This window comes from Corella eumyota, chromosome 6 (assembly GCF_963082875.1).
Source record: "Corella eumyota chromosome 6, kaCorEumy4.1, whole genome shotgun sequence".
NCBI classification, from domain to species: Eukaryota; Metazoa; Chordata; class Ascidiacea; order Phlebobranchia; family Corellidae; genus Corella; species Corella eumyota.
In genome coordinates this window covers 7616374-7635716 of record NC_137495.1, presented here as the reverse complement: position 1 = coordinate 7635716, position 19343 = coordinate 7616374, and the positions used below count along the sequence as shown (strand labels likewise).

The following is a 19343-nucleotide window of genomic DNA, read 5'->3' as shown; positions in this document are numbered from 1 at the left end:
TTAGATTGAGTTGAAACTTTTTGGTTTACATCTCTGATTGTTAAATATCATTAAAATGAAGCTGTTTTTGACATTGACAATTTTGGCCCTGTTTTCCGCGCGTGCTTTCGCTCACGGTAAGTTTTTCATAACTTTGCATGTAAATAGAAATCAATAAATTTTAAACAAAGTCTTGTTTAAATTGTTTTGAGAAGAAGATGAAGTTCATGAAGGAATTTATTGCGATGTTGGGGTGGACGTGTTTAACTCTACCAAATGCGGCGAAAATCAGGTAAGGGGGTATAATTATAAAGGGGGTATAATTAACTAATTTTTTTTTTCATTTGGTAATCTATCAGATTTTATAGCGTTGTGTAGTGGTTAGAACACTTGGCTTTACTACATGAGGTCCTGGATTCAATCCCCACAGCTCTAATGCTGCAGCGCCCTTGAGTAAGCCGCCATAAACGATGGAAACTTCTGCTAAGCCAACACTCAATTAGCAATATAAATCTATAACTTCTCAAACCGCCAATGGCAACTCGAGACTGGGTCAGAGTAACTGATGTTAGTTACTCTATGGTTAGGTCGTGACGTCGACCTCAAACAAATACAAAAAAAAATGTCTTCTTTAAAAATTTGACCAGCCACTATTCAATTTAATAACAATTTTATAGACCGCCTGCCAAACTGACGTCACCTACATCGATGAAGCGCGTGTTGTGATCAAAAGTTGCGCTGTACTGGTTGAATGCATGAGCGATGCTTCTGACAACGAAGACGATTGCGGTACGGATCCAAATGGCGATTTCCATGTTGTAAGTTACAACAAAGTAATTTTAACTATACATTCAACATCATGCTGTCTTAAAAATATAAATATATTATTGTAACTTGTTTATAATAAATATTATTCTTGTAAATCAATTTTTTTTCGATTTTCGGTTCTTTTTATCGTTATTAAAAAAATTCTCTTTTTTAGGAGGGCGTCTGTACTTACTGCTTCTACGACGATAGTGATGAAAAAGGCGAAGAAGGAGGAGAAGGAGAAGAGGGAGGAGAAGAGGAAGGAGAAGAGGAAGGAGAAGAAGGAGAAAACAGCGACGGTGGAGAAGATACTGACGGTGAGGGAGACAGCGACGGTGAAGAAGAAGATTAAAAATCCACCCAAAACTCATCAATTTCAAATCCGTTTCTTGCCAATTCACAATATTTTCGTTATATTAAAATTCACAAGAAATAAATGAAAATTGATTGCTAAAATTAGTGCCTTATTTTGTTATGAAAATATACTCAGGGTCTTGCTTAATCAGTTTTTAAGAGCGTTGTAACCTATTCAAATAGAACCACATATTACATAAATTATACGGCGGCAGCGTGGTGTAGTGGAAAGAACACTTGCTACACCACATGAAGTCGTGAGTTTCATCCTCACTGCTCTTATGCTGTAGCGCCCTGAAGTAAGGCGCTATAAACGGTATGAACTCCTGCTGAGCCAGCACTTAATCAGCATAATTATTTGGCAATTAATCTACAATATCCCAAACTGCCACAAGTCGCTCGAGACTTGGTCGGAATAGCGGTTGTTACTCTATGTTTAGGTCGCGCATTCGACCTTCCCACATCGAGGATAAAAATATATAAAAAAAATATATATATAAATAATAAACAGCAAAATACGTAATTCGGTTCAAAACTTGTGAGTCAAATCAAGTGCCTAACAAAAAAAAAAACGTAAACAACTTAACCATAGAAAATAAAAGACTTACACCAAGTCACATGCTAACATATATAACAAGGGATCACGTGACAAAAAGATACGTTACAATATCTTAACGGTATAAGTTCACCTTTTGTAAATGAATTTAAGGATATTATCATATTTTAATCATTAGGGGACGTGTTTATCACTGAACGGTATATTACTTCTTCTTGCTAAAATTACATTCGCGATTTTAAAATTTTAATCTTTTCTAAAAATTTTAATTTTTTTAAAAATCTTTACTCAATTTCACCTACAAAGAATACGGAGTCTTTATAACTGAAATTAAAGTTGTTAAGGTCTTGGGTTTGATTCCCATCATGACTTTGTTTAAGTTATAACGTATGTTTTATTAAATAAAAAATTGCATAGTTTATTTTTTTAAATAAAAAGATAATTTTAGGAGATTCGTATTTTTGTTTATTTGTCAAAATTAAATTTTAAATTATTTTAGCTGAATTTTAGTTCAACCTTTTTTTTAATATTTAATAATTCCGTTTATTCCAATTCGTGGGAAAAAAAGATAGTCTAGTATTTCGCCTATAGTTTTTTTACGGAAACTATTAGCAGGTTAAAAAATGACACATAAATATAAACAATGAACTTCTATTTTGTAATGTTGTAGTGTATAACTGTATTGGTTTGTTTGAAGCTTTCTAAACCGAAGACAAGTGCAGAAAGTATTTTTTTTAAAACTTGAAACTCAAAAAAAAGAAAAAAAGAGAGAGAGTTGCGAAAAAATAAAATAAAGAGATCACGTGTTTTTTTTTCTGGGAAACGCATTAACTAGTTAATATAACCAGTCCGCATTTAAAAACCAAGCATTAGCTTCTTAAGTTAATGTAGGTTTAACATATATTAAATCAGATATGGGCCGTCGTAGGTAGTTCTTTATTTAATATTATTTTATTTAGATTGATAAATTTTTTAAGTTTTTAATAAAGTTTTAAGTTGTCGAAATGAAGCTTATTTTGACCTTGACATTTGTCGCCCTTATTTCGGTCACCTGCGTTTTTGCCCATAGTAAGTAGCATTAATCTAATTTCAATCCAAGTTAACGGTGTACATTTCGATAGCAATTTTGATTTTAAAATTGTATTAATTATATTAAACTGCAAAGTAATGTTAACAGATACTTACAAAACTTGTTTTCATTTAATTTTTTTTTTGTATTAAGGCGATGACGATGATGAACTTTATTGCTTCGTTGGAACCGGTGGAAACTTCACTATACAAAAATGTGGAGTCAACGAGGTATTTGCGTTAATTATTACAACGTCTTGCATATTAAAAATTAAGCTTATATGTTCGTCCAAGTTATAAGCCCACAAAATAAGAAAAACTTTATTTTTTGGCGCGCGTCTAAATTAAAGCTGGTAAATATTAGTTGAGAGTTGCGATCATATTACAATAATTAAAATGTCAACCATAAGACGGGTAATCAAATAATGTTAACTCGCCATGTTGTTTTTTTAGACTGTCTGTCGAACTGAAATCAGCTGCCAAATTCACTTCGTTGTAACGAAAAGTTGTGCAAAGCAATACGAATGTTTGAATGCTTCCAAGGTAAATGAAGAGCTATGCACACAAGAACCGATGGAAGAACCACTACACTTTGTAAGATTTAACTTATATTGCACATTTCTGATATTTTTTTCTATAGTTGTTATTTAAAAATTGTTTTTAACAACAGCTTGCTGTTTAGTAGAGGTTATTTTGTTAGATCAAATGACCTAAAGCGTTGATTATATATATTTTCTTCAAATATTATTTAAAATACCCGTTTTTTCAACTATAGTTTGCTGTAAAAAAGTAGTTTATTTGTTAGCTAAAAGGACTTTACGTTAGTAAAAACTCATTTAAATACGCTTTTGTTTATTTACCCTCCATTGCCTACAAGTGCCAAAATGCCCATTTAAAATAAACACTTATAAAATTTAAAAAATATATAAAACTTTGAGATTAAATTTTGTTAATGCAGGAGGGTACCTGCACTTTCTGTTGTGCCGAAAACTATTGCAACATTTCAAACGCCTTGCCAACACCCTCACCAGCACCATCCAGCGACGATGCTGACGACGATTCTGACGACGATTCTGACGACGATTCTGATGACGATTCTGATGGTGATTCTGATGGTGATTCTGATGGTGATAGCGATTGAGATGGCGAAGATGATTAATAGAAAAATTGATTGATGGTATAACAAATATGTAAATTTCTCCATTGCCATTTGGTGCGTTTTGAATTGTGAAAAATAAAAAATTAAACATATTATAAATGTGTTTTTTTTCTATTTGGGTTTTTCGTACATTAATAAAAGTGAATAATAAGATATACAATAAAAATTACAATAATGTGAAGAAAAAAAATGCCAAATTTATTTTATGTTATAAAACATGTCTTAAGTATTAATATTTACATGAAGATTTTTTCTTCTATAATTTATATAACAAAGCCGAGTGCTAAAATGTAAAAAAAAATTTAAAAAGGGGCTGCTTATTTAAAATATATTAAACGGCGTTTATTTTGTAAGTTACACTTTTTTCACAAAATTGAAGTAAACAACTTGCGGCTAGTAATTTAAAAACTTAATCCTTTAAGTAACCTGGTCGGTTTGTTTTTTTGAAAAACAATTTAATTTAGAGGTGTGGTAATGTGTTTACCAATACTTGTAAATAAATGCTGTAAATGAACCCTCAAGGCATTTTAAACCTTAATCATCCATATTTTCATCAGATTGGATTAATTCTCCCTTACAGTAGACTATTGTTATATCTTAAAAACAAGTTGTTTTTTGTTTTACTTAAAAATAATAAAAAAAATTAAACAAAAAAAGTAATTTTTTGTACCAAACTTAAAAAAAAGGGGTTAGCAGGATTCTAACCTATCACCTCTTGCAATGACATCCGGCTTCATAACCATCACATGTCATCAGAATTTGTGCGTCTATATTTTTGAAAAAAAGGTTATTTCTTCGCACCGAACTTCAAAAAAGGGGTTTAACGGGATTCGAACCGACCACCTTTCCCAAGGTCATCCAATATTATAACAACATGTCATCAGAATTTGTTCGTCTATTTACATTTCGTTTATTTACAACATATTGGCCAATTCTGAGATTTTATGGTCTTCTCCCTCCCTTTAGCAAACATATTTTGTTTAACTAACACGTACGCGAAGTAGGCTAAGTTTAAGAAGCTAGTCTGAAACGAATTTCTCAGGTAATAAAAAAGTGTACAGTACCCTCTAGTAACACACAGTTTACCTGGCATAGCGAATTTCAATAAAAATCTACTGACAGGACCTATTAAGGTATATTTTTTAGCATGTTTTTAATTATCAGCCGCTCGTTTACAAAATAGATAGGGAAAATACTTTAGCTTTTGTTCGGCGAAAAACACCCGTACTGAACTATAGAAAATTGAATAGGGTTAATATGATATCAGTTTCTCTTTATCAATCGGTAGAGGGGTGGCATATTTTATATACATGATTTAAAGTTGACTGTAGTAATTATTTACTCACACACGTTGCTTAAAGTTCTAGACTGCGTGATGTATTAAGGCATCGCGTTGGTTTACTTACCGATATGTTTTCAGTTAAAAGGCAACTTCTTTCAGTTAGAAAAGCAATGTTTATTTTAAATTGTACTTCAATATCTAATACTGAAATTGTAATTAGCAGCATAAACTTTATCTAAGTAATATATATATATATATAGATATAAATATAGAAATTAATTAGTTAAATTTAAACACAGATTTTGTTCGGAACTATTACGACAAAATATGTAAACATACGTTTAATATAGAGTAAGGCAGAATGCGGTTAACTTTATAATACTGCCAGATTCGACATAAACCTACAACATGGACTTGGCAAAGGTGGCAAGTTTGGCCTCGAGGAAAAATGCTGTCAACCCGGACAATAACCCCGTAGAACTAATTGACGTCAAGCCATCCAATGGTGTCACAAAAACACTTGATATACCGATGCTACAAAACAAAAAAACGTTTTTAACGCCAATCGGATTAGATCAGAAAGCGTTGTCGAACGGAGGCACCTCGATCGTCGTGACGTCTTTCACCGAAAAACAGGATGACGTCACGAGTACTGATGACGTTACGGAGTCGGTTACATCGGACGGAAGTAAAGTTTGCTATTTTTTAAAAATGTTTAACCTTTATACCAAGGTGTTTTTATTGATTTTGGTCTGGTGTAATTTAGATACCCTTAACCCAAGCACAAATGACAAAGAAAGCCTGTGGAAAGCTCGTCGGCCCTCGTCTGCCGCCAGGTGGAAGTTAGTAAAAAATGCAGTGGTCGCACAAAGCGCGTTTCAGCACAAGGAAAAAAAGAAAAAGGTTAATAAACAAAACATAGTAATGTGGTGAACCGGTCATGGCGTCGGACTACGAGCCGAAAGGTTTAAGCTTCGAACCGCACCAACGCCACACTATTCGCCCTTGGGTTCGACGTTCACGGATAGCTCAGACACGCCCCAAGCCGAACACCCTTACCCGATAAAAAATATCGAAAACATATTCCCTTAAGATGGAAAAAAATAATAATGAATCAAATATATATTTAAATAGGCAATGTAAAGGTTATGTAGAATGTAGGTTTCACTAACAAGGCAAACAGATTTATTGCATTTTATGCTTTATTAAAATGCATTTTAAATTATCTTTAATGTGGGAAGGTCAACTTTAATTTTTGTGAAGTATAACTTTTTTATCCCGTAGACTATATTTTAAATAGGAATTGCCATTGGTTTTTGTGTCCAGCAAAACATATTATGAATGCTTTGCCTGAGAACACTTTGATATGGAATCATTTGGAATCAAACCACCATTTTCTTGTAGTGATAACTATTGGCTCTAAAACCTGGCCCACGCCGCTGCACAAAAGCCTATAAAATTTAATAAAGCTTAGGCTAATTAATTTGATTTGTTGTAAATTAGAAAATATTTTTGTTTTACAGCCCCACCGTCGTATGCAGGGCTCTAAACAAGCAATACCCGTCTTACCTTTACCTCTTGCAATATGTTTGTTAATCTGTAATTGTCTTATTCCTGGCTTAGGTATTTATCAAGCGTTCTAATCTTAAAATGTTATATTACAGAGTTTTGCAATTTTGTAAGTGATGTATATAGCACGTTAGTAGGGTTGACACTGAATCACAAAATGACTTTAGAAACTTTAGAAAATGTTTGTGGCACTTACAATTTAATTTTCAAAAATACTTGAAAATGATCAACATAAAAAAACAGGTTACCATATTTTCTATGTGACGTAAAAAGTACTAAGTAGCGTAGTGAATGCAAACAAGCTAGTACTTTCTACGTCATCACAAACAGGGATTCCTCTTTCTTTTAATTAATTTTTTTTTTAAGTTGTATTACTTTAAAAGTAGGTGAAATTATTTAAAGTTAAAACCATTTTTGTGTTCAGTGACACCAACTCTATTAATTTTTAAGTATAAACATATTGCTAATACATGACTTTAATTATTAAACATTTCTGATTGTAACATTTGTTCAAAACTTTTATAGGTACAGCGATTTCTGGCTTCACGTATTGCTGTATAGGAATCACTTACGAACAGAATGATAGGGAATCGTTATCAACAGATAAAATACCTGGATTGGTAAGTCAAATATAATTTTTTATATTCCTAAACTAAAAAAAAAACAATTAAAAAATTGGTTCACGTATGTTGTCGGGGACGCGGAATTTGAGGGAATGGAAAATGAAGGAACGGAAAATGAAGGAACCGGAAAATGAAGCAACGGAAAATGAAGGAACGGAAAATGAAGGAACAGGAAAATAAAGGAATCGGAAAATAAAAAAACGGAAAATAAAGGAACCGGAAAATGAAGGAACCGGAAAATGAAGGAACGGAAAATGAAGGAACAGGAAAATAAAGGAACAGAAAATGAAGAAACCGGAAAATGAAGGACGAAAGAAGAAGAAATCGGAAAAAAAAGGAACGGAAAATGAAGGAACCGGAAAATGAAGGAACGAAAAATAAAGGAACCGGAAAATGAAGGAACCGGAAAATGAAGGAACGGAAAATGAAGGAACAGGAAAATAAAGGAACAGAAAATGAAGAAACCGGAAAATGAAGGACGAAAGAAGAAGAAATCGGAAAACAAAGGAACGGAAATTGAAGGAACGGAAAATGAAGGAATCGGAAAATAAAGAAACGGAAAATGAAGGAACGGAAAATGAAGGAACCGGAAAATGAAAAAATGGAAAATGAAGGAACGGAAAATGAAGGAACCGGAAGATGAAAAAACCGAATTTTTCGTTCCTTCATTTTCAGTTTATTCAATTTCCATTCCCTCATTTTCAGGCGACCCATATGTTGTCTGGCTCTAAACAAAACATTGCGTCGTTTACCATAGGAGAGAATTCTCTCAAACCGTAATCCGCAAGTGATAATTCTCTCGCACCGTAATGCAGACGAGAGAATTCAGAAGAGCCGTAGTGTAATAACGTTTTCTCTAGAACCGGACAACATACGTGATCCAAAAAAAAAAGTTTAATGTACAGGTTGTTGACTCTGTTTGGGTTAGAATGCTTAGGTCTTACTGGCTTAACACTGTTTTGTTTACAGATATGCACTAACGTTGGTATCGGCATCGCTCAATTATTCACAACAACCTTTCTTTTGGTCGGCTGGTTTTGGTCAATATCATGGGGTATAACAATGGTGTATTTGGCAATTGAGCACAGGGAATTCATAGCCGAGACCTGAACTCAAAATATTTTTTAAATTTAATTACAAACGCAGAGTTATGTTGGAGAATAAAAACTGAATAGGTGAAAGTTGGACAAAAATGATAGTATTACCTATCTAATAAGCTATCCTATTTCTTGTTTAATATAAAATATTATCTTTGTTTTAAAAATACTTTTAATTACTTACGTCTCTTTTAATTTTTGTGATACCTTTTTAAAATTTTGTAATAAATATTGTTTTTAAAGCTAACTAAATTAGGACCAACTTTGTGTGTTTTTGCAAACTTGGTTGGCGTTAAATTAAGATCTAACTTTTGAACAACCCAAAAGCGATGTTTTTAGATAGGCACATTGCTTAAGCTGAAGTTAAACGACGTGGCTTGCCTGTTTAATATGCCCGTGAAGTTTTATTTTAACAGTAAAAAGTTAAGCACATAGAAGTCTTAAACTGTTCTTGTTACAACATATATGTTAATGTTAACGCACCCAATTAGTTAGTTAATATATAAAAGTCAGCTATAGGATTAAGTTACGGAGTATATATATAGATATGCAAATATTAATAGTACTGTTGGGTGGTGAAACTACAACAAAATATATTAAAGTTTTTGTTTTTCTAGTACAGAGGTATATACAATGCCGATAAATATTTAAAAAAAAATCTGTGATGTTGAAGACATATTTTTCATGGATTTATTAACTACGCATGATCCCTGTAATGGAACTTTAACATTTGATAAAATACAGGTATGTTGTATTTACTCACTTACTTTTTATTGGTTAGGTATATAGTTATTTAAATATTATTTTAAACCGTAATGACCTAACACGTTATAGTGGCTTTAGTGGTGATGGTTTCAATAATAACATTCACATTAAGACAGCCTCCTTAAAAAGGTATACAGGCGTTAGTATTATGTGCGTTGTGTAGTTCTAATATTCATATAATTAAGCTAGTTTTTTTATGGTCGTTTAACTAGACTTACAAAATGTACTTTGTACAACTAAATACCCAATAATGATTCAATTTTATTACTATATAAAAGGTTACCGCGTGTACTTTTGGTTTTAAACAAATGAAAAAATGAAAAATACCCAAAGATTTTTTTTTGACGATAACAAAAATTCTATACCTGGAATTTTTGCAAAATCACAATGCGATCACGTGACATAATTATTTTTTCATGCCATTGTTTTTTGCAGTCTGCGGTTTACGAAAAATGATCTTAATGTGGTGATTATGTAATTAATAGAAAAAAAAAACAACCATTAAAAAGCTCACATTAAATTCTTATTTAAAGTATAAAAATTGGAATTTTCGAATAATGTAGTGTGAGCAGATGTAGGAATCACCTAAAACTGCAAACTTTAAAAAATATAGTTAATAAAAGAAAAATAAAACACAATCTAGGGCTAGCTCTTCAGTTTTGTTTCGATGAAAATCGAATCCAGGAGATAATCGCCACTACTAATCGTGATAGCTGCAGGGTTCACTGATATTTAGTTGCTTGTTAATCCATACTTGAGGTGGGCTTCGTAAAAAGTTTTCTACTAGGTTGGTAAGAATGGAGACCGGCCCGTCGCAACCACCGCTAAATGTTTTTTTACTCACATAAGAAAACAAACCAATCAGAACGTAAGAGGATTCGGGGTCGTCTGGGTTCGTAGGGCACACCACCGGGCTCCCATTGTCAATCTAAAAAAATAATCACGTGTCTTAAAACGTCACAATTTTTACTACATAAGGTCCTGGGTTTGATTTTACTGCTTTTTGGGTCCTAGGTTTGATTTTACTGCTTTTTGGGTCTTTGGTTTGATTCCACGCCTTGTAAACGGTATAAACTTCTGCTAAGCTCTAACCAGCAGCTTTTAATTATTTGGCAATTTATAATATCCCAAACTGCCAAAGGTAACTTGGTTTTGGATCAAAGTATTTTATGTTACTCGTTGTGGGACGGGTTCGTAAAGTCAACCTTACCACAAGGACGATAAAAAATTTTTAAAAAATAACAAAACCCTACCTTGCAAGACGGGGCAGTTAAATGTTTAGTGGAGACGCAAATATGATGATTTAAAGTTATGTGGTCAGAGATAGCATCCCTCGTTACCAACGAACCTACTTGATCCCAGCATTCTCTGTATGTTAAAAAATGAACGTCGACCTTTTGCAAGAGTTGTGTCGCCTTTCCGTTCTCTGCATAAGAAAGGTAATTTTAATGAAACAACCTTATGCTGTATGTTGGTAACTAGTAAGCTGTTAATGGTGACACGAAAGAGGATTTTTAAATCTATAAAATGATAACAATATCTGTATTTATTCCTTTTTTCGTATCACTTCAAGGTGATAGCTTTTAATAAACTTGTCCCCCTAAAGTCTTAGGTTCCCTTGCCTTGAACCTGCAGATTTGTGACTCGATTAAGCACTTAGTAAAGTTATTACCATATGAGGTGTAACCGTGGCCCATCCCTATACAGCCTGTGTATTTGTTAGGTGAAAATCCACATCGATGTGACACACACAGAAGAGGGCTGTTGATTTGTGGCTCACTTAGCTTTAAAAGAGCCACGTCGTATCTGCAATTTGAACGTAAAACTAACCCAAGATTTTTTATAAGAAATCTAATACAGCACCAAGACTCTCGACTTGAGTATAAACCCATTACCAAAACGTCTATAACTTTTGTGAGAGTTTAACTTACTTGAAAAGGTTATTGTTTAATGTTCCGTTGAATCTGTTGTGGCATTTAATGGATTCGACGTTTAGAGAAGAAGAACCGGAATTTAATTTCACGGAATATCCATTAACTTCGCACCATCTACAATAATATCATAGTGTTAGGCTTGACCATGCGTCCATAGTGTGCCTATAGACTTATAGTTTATTGAGCGTTGCAATTAAAAGCTTTCTTGTACATTTAGTACCTACGTTTGTTTGATCATAGTTATGTTTTTTTTTAAATATATCTTTATCTTCGACGTGGAAAGGTCGACTTCACGACCTTATAAGCATATAGTAACATCAGTTACCTACCCCAGTCTCAAGGTGCTTTTGGCAGTTTGGGATATTATAAATTTATAATTTGTCGAAAATTACGCTTATGATTAAGTGCTGGCTCAGCAGGAGGTAATGCCGTTTAAAGCACCTTACTCAAGGGCGCTACGGCATAGGAGCAACGGAGAGTGAACCCACGAACTCATGTAGTGTAACAAGTGTTCTAACCACTATACCCTGTTGGTGGTTTTCTTTTAACTATTGGGTAAAAATAAATTGGTTTATTTTAATCTATTCGAATTACATAAAAAAGGTTTTTTACCCGGCCCCTTGACATGCTTTGCATTCCTCAAACCCATGCGCGGTGGTGATAACAATATTGGGGGCAATTATGGCGCCACCCCCAATTAAATTCCCATTTTTGCTAACGGCCGCATGCCATGGGAATTCGTTTTTTTCCGGCTTGCACCCCCCCTAGAGAATAAAGTAACAGTTCAGTTAATGTTGTAGTAGAACTACAGTACCTGAGGCGTAGGAATAAGTCGAATTACCTATAATTCTTTTATCTACATATTCTTGGCCGGTTCTGCGTATGCCGCATCGCTTACATTGTCCGTTCGATTGAGCGGCAGTGACGTTTCCCAAATATTCGTTTACTGAAAAGAAATTCGCATTTATTTATTTTTTTTGGTTGGGTGTAGATTTAATATAAAACAACTTATTGGAATCGTAAACAAGTTTATTAGGTGTGACATTGGGGGCAGATCGAGAGGTTTCGAGTTCGAGGCGCACCAATGCCATTCTAACCGCACTTTAGTTTGCCATTTTCAAATGTCTTAAACAGGCATTACAAAACTTTTTTTAGTTTAAACAAAACTTCTATCAATTTAAAGTCGTATAAAACAAGTGTACTCACTGCAGTTGAAAGGGTAGTTTCGGGAACTGAAAAAATTATATATTTAAGTTAAAGCAGGAACATTTATTATCTGATAAAACAGATAATTGCTTTAAAATAAATAAAACAATTGTACGTAAAATACTCTAGTGGTCAGAACATTTGCTACACCACCATGAGGTCGTGGGTTTAACACACATTGCCTTCATGCTTTAGTGCCCTTGAGTAGGACGTTATAAACGGTACAAACTCCTGCTGACCCAGCACTTAAACAGCAGCATAATTACGGGCCAATTATAGCCTCTATAATATCCCAAGCTGCTACAGGCAACTCGAGACTGCGGGTCGGGGTAAAAAAACGTTACTTTATGTTTAGGTCGCACACTCGACCTTCCCACATTGAGGATAAGAATATATACAAAAAAGGTTTGCGGAAAAATTTAAGTTTACATTTTTGGTAGAACTTTTTCTTGATTGTCAACTTCGTTGAGCTCTTTGGCAAACTGGTCTAAATAATAAATAAATGTTAAATTTTTAAAAATACGTTTTTTTAACCAACAAGATGATTTAACATAAACTTAACCAGGCTTTGTTAATAAAAAGCAGTTTAAAATAAGTTTTTTAACTTGTCTTACATTTTGCAGTATATGGGTCCTCATTTTTTTGGAATTCCCGACTGATTTCGTTTTCGTTTAGTCTATAAAAATATCACATATTAAAATATAGTGGTGTGTTAAATATGTTTAAAATATTTAATTTTTTTTTACTAATATGTAAATTTTTTTTACCTATTTATTACTGTGTATCCTGTAATCACTTCAGTGCCAATCAAAACAAATGCTATTATTATTTTAAAGATCATATTTCTTGGTTGCTGAGAAGTTGTCGATAGCAAATTTAAAAAAAAAAACTTATTATGTTAAAGTTCAGTGTTTGGTCTAGAGTAAATTTGTTTTTGTATATCTTGTTATCCTCGATGTGGGAAGGTCGAATGCGCGACCCAAACATAAAGTAACATCGGGTACTCCGACCCGGTTTCGAGTTGCCTTTAGCAGTTTGGGATACTATATAGAATATAATTGCCCGATAATTATACTGCTAGTTAAGTGTTGACTCAGCAGGAGTTTATACCATTTATAGCGCCTTACTCAAGGGTGCTACAGCAAGAGAGCAGTGGGAATTGAACCAACGACCCCATAGTTGTGTAACAAGCGTTCTAACCACTACACCACGCTGCCAGTGATAATGCAAATAATGGCCTACCGCCTTTTCAAACAGTTTTAGTTTACAATTAAAAAAATTATTATACAAAAATAAATATTTTTTTTTTTTAAATTTGAGCAAATTTTACAACTAAACTAACGCTATCAATATACATATTTAAAAAAAACAAGGTTGATAATAATCATAAAAAATACCATTTCTAATATTTCTTTTCTATAATATCTTTCTGTTTTTTTATGAGCTTCTGATTTAGTTAAACTTATCTGATGCCAAAAATTGAAAGACGGCCATATTTATAGCACTTCGATTCTATCACTCTACACCAAAAGCAAAAAAAAACAAAAAAAAAACAATTCAGTAGACCTTGCAGGCAAATTCAATGCCTTATTCGTGAAAATTATTTTAGTATTCACAATTAATCTAATTCTGTATAACGAGGTTTATGCGGTTTTATGATGTCTCGATCTTGCATTGAAATCAAAGCGTTCGTTTTCGCCCCATGCAGTTCGCATACTTACCCGCATTGAATTATTAATCCTCAGGTCGATTAGCGCCATTGTAATTATTATTTTTAACCTTCGTTACTTGAAACATTTCAGCGATTCGCAGGTGATGGAAATATATCCGCGTAATGCAAATTTTCCCTCGTGAAAACGTAATTTTAAAGTGTGGTCACCGACCTTTTTAGGTTAAGTCTATTTAGGTAACTGGTCAAAAATAACCCGCCGACCTTAATTTAGATTTGACGTTTAGAATTTAAATTTAGAAAATTATTATTTTTACGTATTTGGACTTGTTAGTTTTTTTTAATCATGCAAAATTGTGGTTTTAATGTTTTTAAAAATCTATTTTAGCAGGAACAATTTTCTAAATAATTCGTAGTAGGAAAAAACTTAAATTATTTTTTTAATCCATTTTTGTCGATATGGCTAATATAACATTTGTTTAAATGCTTTTGTATATATCAATGTAGATAACGGGCGATTTATATGTATATAAAATTTATGTAAAGGGGTTTACTGTTATATGACACCGGAAAATTGTAAAAATAACGTTTATTCATACATATGGAATTTTGCATTATTATATTTTTAAAATGGTATTTATTTAAAAAACCTCACAGAAATTAAATCTGGCTAACCAATGGGCCTATATGACCCTATGTCTTCGAATAAATATAAACAAAATATTACATAAATAGTGTATTGAATTGGACTAAAAAGCAGATATTGTATTAAATTTAAATGGTTTGCCTTGCGGTGGAAACCGAATTTACATACATGTTTATTGAATTAATTCAATCCAAATTTAAAATAAAAATGTCTAAATCAAAATTTTTCCAAATTTTTTTAAAATTTTTATTTATCCTCGATGTGTGAAATTCGACTTCGAGTAACATAAGTTACCCCGACCCAGTCCCGAGTTGACTTTGGCAGTATGGGACGTTGTGAATAATAATTACCCAATATTTAAGCTGTTAATTAAGTGCCTGGTTTAGCAAGAGTCCATACTGTTTATAGCGTTGCACTAAGGGCGCTACAGCATGTGAGCAGTGGGGATCGAACACAGGACTTCAAGTCCTTTAAATATATATATATGTATATAAACTAAAAGGAAATATAGACGAGTTAAATTTGAAAGCATTATGTCAATATCTATTTTAAGAATTAAGAAGAGACCAAGTCAAAAAACATTTTTTAGCACTCGTTTTCACTTCATCTCATCTGCTAAAATCACTCGTTAAACAAAAGTTTGGGCCAAGCGTTGTAAACAATATTACTAACACTTTAACCATATTTAACATAGTGCTTATATTGAACGTAACCTGCAGCGTTGTTTAGCGGTCAGAACATTTAGAATCACTGCATAAAGTCTTGGGTTCGGTACCCATTGCTCTCATGCTGTAGCGTCCTCCAGTAAGGCGCTATAAACGGGTTGAACTTCTGCTACATTTAAGCAACAGCGTAATTGTCGGGCAAATATAATTCTTAATTTTCCAAAATGTCAACGGCAACTTGAGTAGTCAATATTTATTTTAGTAATTAAAAAGAGACCAAGTCAGAAAACATTTTTTTTCTATTTTCTTTGTTTATTTACTATGCATAGGCTTGTAGCACATTTTTTCGCATCCAATCAGGAAAAAGTGCATTTAAAAGAGGTATCCATGCAACGTCGCCTGGAAAATAAATTTCCTTTTCTCTGGCCATTGAGCCTCTTATTATTTCGTTAGCACATTCGCCTACGTCAGCGGGCATAGCAGTGAGGCGGTCTTTAAATTTGAAACCGGTATCAGTACCTTTTAAAATTAACAACACGATATTAGTTTTCTTTTAGTTATTGAAACTATCTTGTTGTTTTTTAACTCTGTACATAAATATTTTTTTTTAAACCAAAACATTCCTTAATTTGACTTGGCGTTTACTATTACAATGATCGTAATGTAAACCTGACAAAGTTATCTTAATTTTTTCATGTATTTATTTATCCTCGATGTAAAAATGTAGATTCCACGACCTGAGCATACAGTAACATCAGTTACTCCAACCCATTCTGAAGTTGCCTTTGGCAGTTTGAGATATAATAAGTTATATTTGCCCTATAATTTAACCGCTAATTAAGTGATGGCTCAGCAAAACGCCATACCGTTAATAGCAAATTTGTAACCTGCCTATAGTTTTTTTATTTTATAGGGTTTTAAGTTTTGCTTTTTTGCAATTGAAACTTTAAGTTAACTTTGAGTAAGTAAGTTGTAAAGTTTATACGGTTAGAAAATTTACCTATAAGGCCAAGATGACAAGTCGATATTGACACTTGCTCGGTTTTATTATATGCTAACTCAAGTGATAAGCTTTTAAAAAATCCGTTCAAGGCAGCCTTTGTTGTAGCATAGGGAATGGTTAAAGGCCCACCGACTAACCCTGTAAAGTAATTTGATAATCGTATAAAATAAAGGCTCTGGTTTAGTATACCGGTCATTCAGCGGACCAATGCCCGAAATGTTACGGGTTCGGGCTTGTGCTTAAGCCAAGCGTTTACGGATCGCCTAAACACACATTTACAAATACACACCCTTCTCAAAGAAAATTATAAAAACCTATCACTTAAACTTGATACAAAAAATTTTGTTTATGTCAAAAATTTCGGTAGTTTGGTATACCAGTCAATGAAGCGGACTACGAGCCATAATGATTATGGTTCGAGCCGCAACAATGGTACACTATTTTTATATATATGTTAAGAGCTTGCTAATAGCAACTTAAACCACAAAAAGCTCTATAAACTACAATATAAAACAAATACACATTGAGTCAAATTTCACGAACCGACGGCCGACGACACCACGACAATCCTTCCATTATTTTTTGTTAGATTGTCCAAGCTTAACGACGCCATATGCGCATGTGTTAACGTATTGGCAACCAGCAGCGACCCCAGGTGTTCAACATCGCGTCGATATCCACCGAAATAAGTTGAACCAATGTGGTTTAGAATTAAAATGTCAATTCCCCCTGTATAATACGTGTTTTAAAATGCATTTAACATTTTTGTTTATACTTAATATATTCGATGCGAAAAGGTCGTCTTTACGAACTAATACCGGAGTAACATTAATTACCCTGACCCAGTCTCGAGTTGACTTTAGTAGTTTGGGATATCACAAATTATAAATACTTGATAATAAATCTGCTTATTAAATTAGTATTGTCTCAGCAGGAGTTTATACCGTTTATAGTTCATTGCTCAAGGGCGCTACAGCATGAGAGCACACTTTTTACCTATATTAATTTGGTATACATAAAATTTGTAAAAATAATTAAATATTAACAAAAGGAAATTAAATATTAATTAAGCGCGCAACCAACAAGTTCAAGGTAACGCAAAAATTTTAAAGTTCTGATTAAGAGATCCTAAAAAAAACAAATGTGAAGGTTTACACTAAAAAAATATTTTAAAATTTTTAATTATTTAACTCGAGTTTATGAAATTACATTACCTAGTTTTTCCATTGCGGTTTTGATAACCAAATCAGCACTTTCTATAGCAAACATATCGGCTGATATATAATAAGCTTTTTTAGATCCCAACTTCTTGCATTCCGACACAACCTTAAATAAAGTAAAACGAAACATAAATTTTTAACCGATGGTATTTTTTAATCAGGTTTTTCGCGCATTATCAAAAGATTTGTAATAAATATTTATTTAATGCGACGGAAAATGACAAAATCAATTTAATGATTTTAAACTTGCCGTGAATAATAATGTTTACATAAAAATGTATGGCATGGTCACTAAATTCAAGGGCGCTACAGCATGAGAGCAGTTGGGATTAAACCCACGACCTCAAGGTAGTTTAGCAAGTGTTCTTACCACTACACCACGCTACCGGTTTTATTATTTACATGCAAGTTGTCAAGTTTTAAAAGAAATACAAACCTGTTCTAATTTTGACACGGTTCTAGCAGTTAGAACCAAATCTGCACCCATCGATGCAAACTTTAAAGCCATCTCTTTACCGATGCCACTGCTAGCACCGGTTATGAGCACTCGTTTTCCCCTTATCTCATCTGTTAAAATTACTGGTTAAACCAAAATTTGGGCTACAAAGTTTTATACAGTATTTCACCTTAAATTTAATAGTGCTTATATTGAATTTAACCTGCAGCGTTGTGTAGTGGTTAGAACACTTGGATATACTATATGAGGTCCTGGGTTCAAATACCACTGCTCTTATGCTCTATAAGGCGCTATAACGGTATAAACTTCTGCTAAGCCATCACTTATTCAGCAGTTTAATTATCAGACAATTATAATCTATAATATCCCAAACTGCCAAAGGGACCTTGAAACTAAGTTGGGGTAACTGATGTTACTCTATGTTTAGGTCGTGAAGTCGACCTTTCCATATCAAGAATATTAACAAAAAACGCTTACCAGGATTATATTCTTGTTTTTTGCCAACAGTATACCAATAGGTCGCTAAAAAAGCTAAAGCAACGATCAAAACAGACTTTAAAAATGCCATTACTTTCTATTGAAATTAACACTTGTCCTATGCTCAATGCTTCACTAAACAGAGTAGTTACCACTAATATAATATCAAGTGTTAACAGGCTATAGGGTTACACAAGTAACACTTGTAACACTAGCTCTAAGTTTTTTCGTTTTAAAAATTATCTCAATCGAAAAAACTTTTTATACTAATCATTTTGGAGTATTTATAAGTTTTTTGAAATTTGTAAGCATCATTTTACTAGTAAAAACCAAGTTTTAGTTTTAATTTAATTTATTTTTGGAGTAGATTCTAAATTTATACAGCAAAGGTTTTAATTTTCGTTTAAAACTTGACGTGTATTAAAATTGTAAACACATATTTTTCTAATTTTATAGGGTTTAACTAATAATATTGAGAAAGGCTAATTTTTCTAAGTAAAACATTTACGTTAATTATTACCACTTATGGGTTTTTAACATAATTCTGAAGACTTCTATTTTTAAAAAGATTTTTTTAAATTGCTATTTAAAGCAAAGCCAAAACAACTTTGTGATCGCTTTTGACGTTATACTTCATATCTTATTAATTTCTACTCGCTAGATGGTATTAAAGAGCAAGTGAGTTCTAATACGTCGCTATTTAAAGCAAAGTCAAAACATTTTTGTGACCGCGTTTGACATTATACTTCAGGTTCTTACACTTAAAATATCTTATTAATTTCTATTCGCTAGATGGTATCAAAGAGC

General features: G+C 32.9%; 4 protein-coding genes across 4 annotated transcripts; 3 read left to right on the top strand and 1 right to left on the bottom strand.

The window, feature by feature from the left end:
* Window positions 1-2: 2 nt before the first annotated feature.
* LOC145755418 (uncharacterized) lies at window positions 3-1236 on the top strand. Its single transcript, XM_082571653.1, has 4 exons — window positions 3-116; window positions 195-271; window positions 657-797; window positions 962-1236. The coding sequence occupies exons 1-4, from the start codon at window positions 56-58 to the stop codon at window positions 1136-1138; spliced, it is 456 nt and encodes a 151-aa protein (XP_082427779.1). The 5' UTR covers window positions 3-55; the 3' UTR covers window positions 1139-1236.
* A 1410-nt stretch (window positions 1237-2646) lies between these two features.
* On the top strand, window positions 2647-4043 carry LOC145755463 (uncharacterized). Its single transcript, XM_082571700.1, has 4 exons — window positions 2647-2764; window positions 2919-2995; window positions 3218-3358; window positions 3723-4043. Exons 1-4 carry the CDS (start codon window positions 2701-2703, stop codon window positions 3903-3905), a joined length of 465 nt encoding a protein of 154 aa, XP_082427826.1. The 5' UTR covers window positions 2647-2700; the 3' UTR covers window positions 3906-4043.
* A 1468-nt stretch (window positions 4044-5511) lies between these two features.
* LOC145755301 (uncharacterized) lies at window positions 5512-8853 on the top strand. Its single transcript, XM_082571528.1, has 5 exons — window positions 5512-5893; window positions 5972-6108; window positions 6729-6828; window positions 7300-7394; window positions 8367-8853. The coding sequence occupies exons 1-5, from the start codon at window positions 5614-5616 to the stop codon at window positions 8505-8507; spliced, it is 753 nt and encodes a 250-aa protein (XP_082427654.1). The 5' UTR covers window positions 5512-5613; the 3' UTR covers window positions 8508-8853.
* Window positions 8854-14817: 5964 nt separating this feature from the next.
* Window positions 14818-18675, bottom strand: LOC145755318 (hydroxysteroid 11-beta-dehydrogenase 1-like protein). Its single transcript, XM_082571543.1, has 6 exons — window positions 18537-18675; window positions 18039-18169; window positions 17597-17708; window positions 16926-17111; window positions 16380-16520; window positions 14818-15898 (listed from the first exon to the last, which is right to left on the bottom strand). The coding sequence occupies exons 1-6, from the start codon at window positions 18625-18627 to the stop codon at window positions 15699-15701; spliced, it is 861 nt and encodes a 286-aa protein (XP_082427669.1). The 5' UTR covers window positions 18628-18675; the 3' UTR covers window positions 14818-15698.
* Between the last annotated feature and the right edge of the window lie 668 nt (window positions 18676-19343).